The 1,219-nt window shown below is 41.3% G+C and overlaps 1 protein-coding gene across 1 annotated transcript in view; it reads right to left on the bottom strand.

Annotated features, from left to right (window-relative positions):
* Positions 1-990, bottom strand: part of LOC119588216 — a 7,043-nt gene extending 6,053 nt beyond the window's left edge. The window contains exons 1-4 of the mRNA XM_037936916.1: positions 844-990; positions 590-714; positions 297-352; positions 44-103 (exon numbers count right to left, since the gene is read on the bottom strand). Coding sequence (XP_037792844.1) covers positions 44-103; positions 297-352; positions 590-677 — 204 coding nt within the window. The 5' untranslated portion in view covers positions 678-714; positions 844-990. The remainder of the gene's footprint in view (positions 1-43; positions 104-296; positions 353-589; positions 715-843) is intronic.
* Between the last annotated feature and the right edge of the window lie 229 nt (positions 991-1,219).

Raw genomic sequence — 1,219 nt, 5'->3', positions numbered from 1 at the left:
AATTACATAGTATTTATGGAAAACATTTAGGGAAAAAAACTACCTTTGCAACATGATGTATCTCAGCGTGTCTCTTACTTATCTTCAATAAGCTCTCGGTTTCCTGAAAAAAAAAAATCATAGAAGTTAAATTCGGGAAAACACCACATACCAATTACTGTAATTAAAGATGAATCTTCATAATTAAGTGTTCGTAGACATATATTCGAAAATATATGCGTGGGTATGTACATGGGACCGTGTACAAACAAACACGAAGCTCATCTCATGTTCTTAAGTGATTTATAATATCTCACCTCCAGATTATCCAGCTGTCCTTGCGGTGAGTCGAATAGCGTTGATTTTTCTACATCTGGAAGCAAAAGATATAGAGAGCATGAAAAACCTTATGTTTTTCTGTGTGAATTGCTGTATATAGGTGTTTGATCGCGTCTGTCCGTATGTGTACGTTGTGCACGTGTCTTTCCGTGAACTGAACAGATATGCTGACAATACTTTCTCATTACTGTGATAGAACATAACCTTTGAGTATATAAAATGAAACTTCAAAGCAGTTATAGCAGTCAGGAGAACCCGCAGGTTTGCTTACTTGAAACGGACAGGGTGGACGCCACCGCTAGGACTAGAGACGCCAGGACCACAGCAAGCACATTGCCGACAAGGGGGTGACAAGCCATCGCGCTTTCGAATCCTCAGACTGCACCGCAATACAACCTGGAAAGAGAGAGAGAAAAAGAAAACATATGAAGTCTTTCCTCACATAGAAGCCTAGAATAATATGATCCCGCGTAGGTTATAATGTACACATGTAATATCTATGATAACATAAACCATCCGACTTACAGAAGAAGTTGTAAGTATTCGCGGAGATGCTTTTACAGAAGACGTCTCTGCAAGTGTGTGTCGAGATCCCGGGAAGGATCCTTATATTGGCGTCCTAGGATCACAGGTAAGGGATACCAGCGCGGGATATTGTTGTTCGTTCTTTTTTTCCTACAGTTGAAAGAAATGGGCTGCGGACGACGGTTACCCAGTGTTGCACCATTCACTCGAAGAATGGTGCAATTAACCGGCCGAGGAGATTCGCAGATTAGTTCTGCTTCGATATTGTAAACGCAAACGCCAAAGTCATACCAAACCTTTCCTAAAAGCGAGAAGCAAATCATCCTCCATCTATGGATCTCCCCGTTAGTGGCAATGAAGGTGCACCAATGCATTT

The sequence above is a fragment of the Penaeus monodon genome, chromosome 23 (assembly GCF_015228065.2).
Source record: "Penaeus monodon isolate SGIC_2016 chromosome 23, NSTDA_Pmon_1, whole genome shotgun sequence".
NCBI lineage: Eukaryota > Metazoa > Arthropoda > Malacostraca > Decapoda > Penaeidae > Penaeus > Penaeus monodon.
The sequence above is the reverse complement of the archived record's forward strand: the minus strand, read 5'-3'. Positions and strand labels throughout refer to the sequence as shown.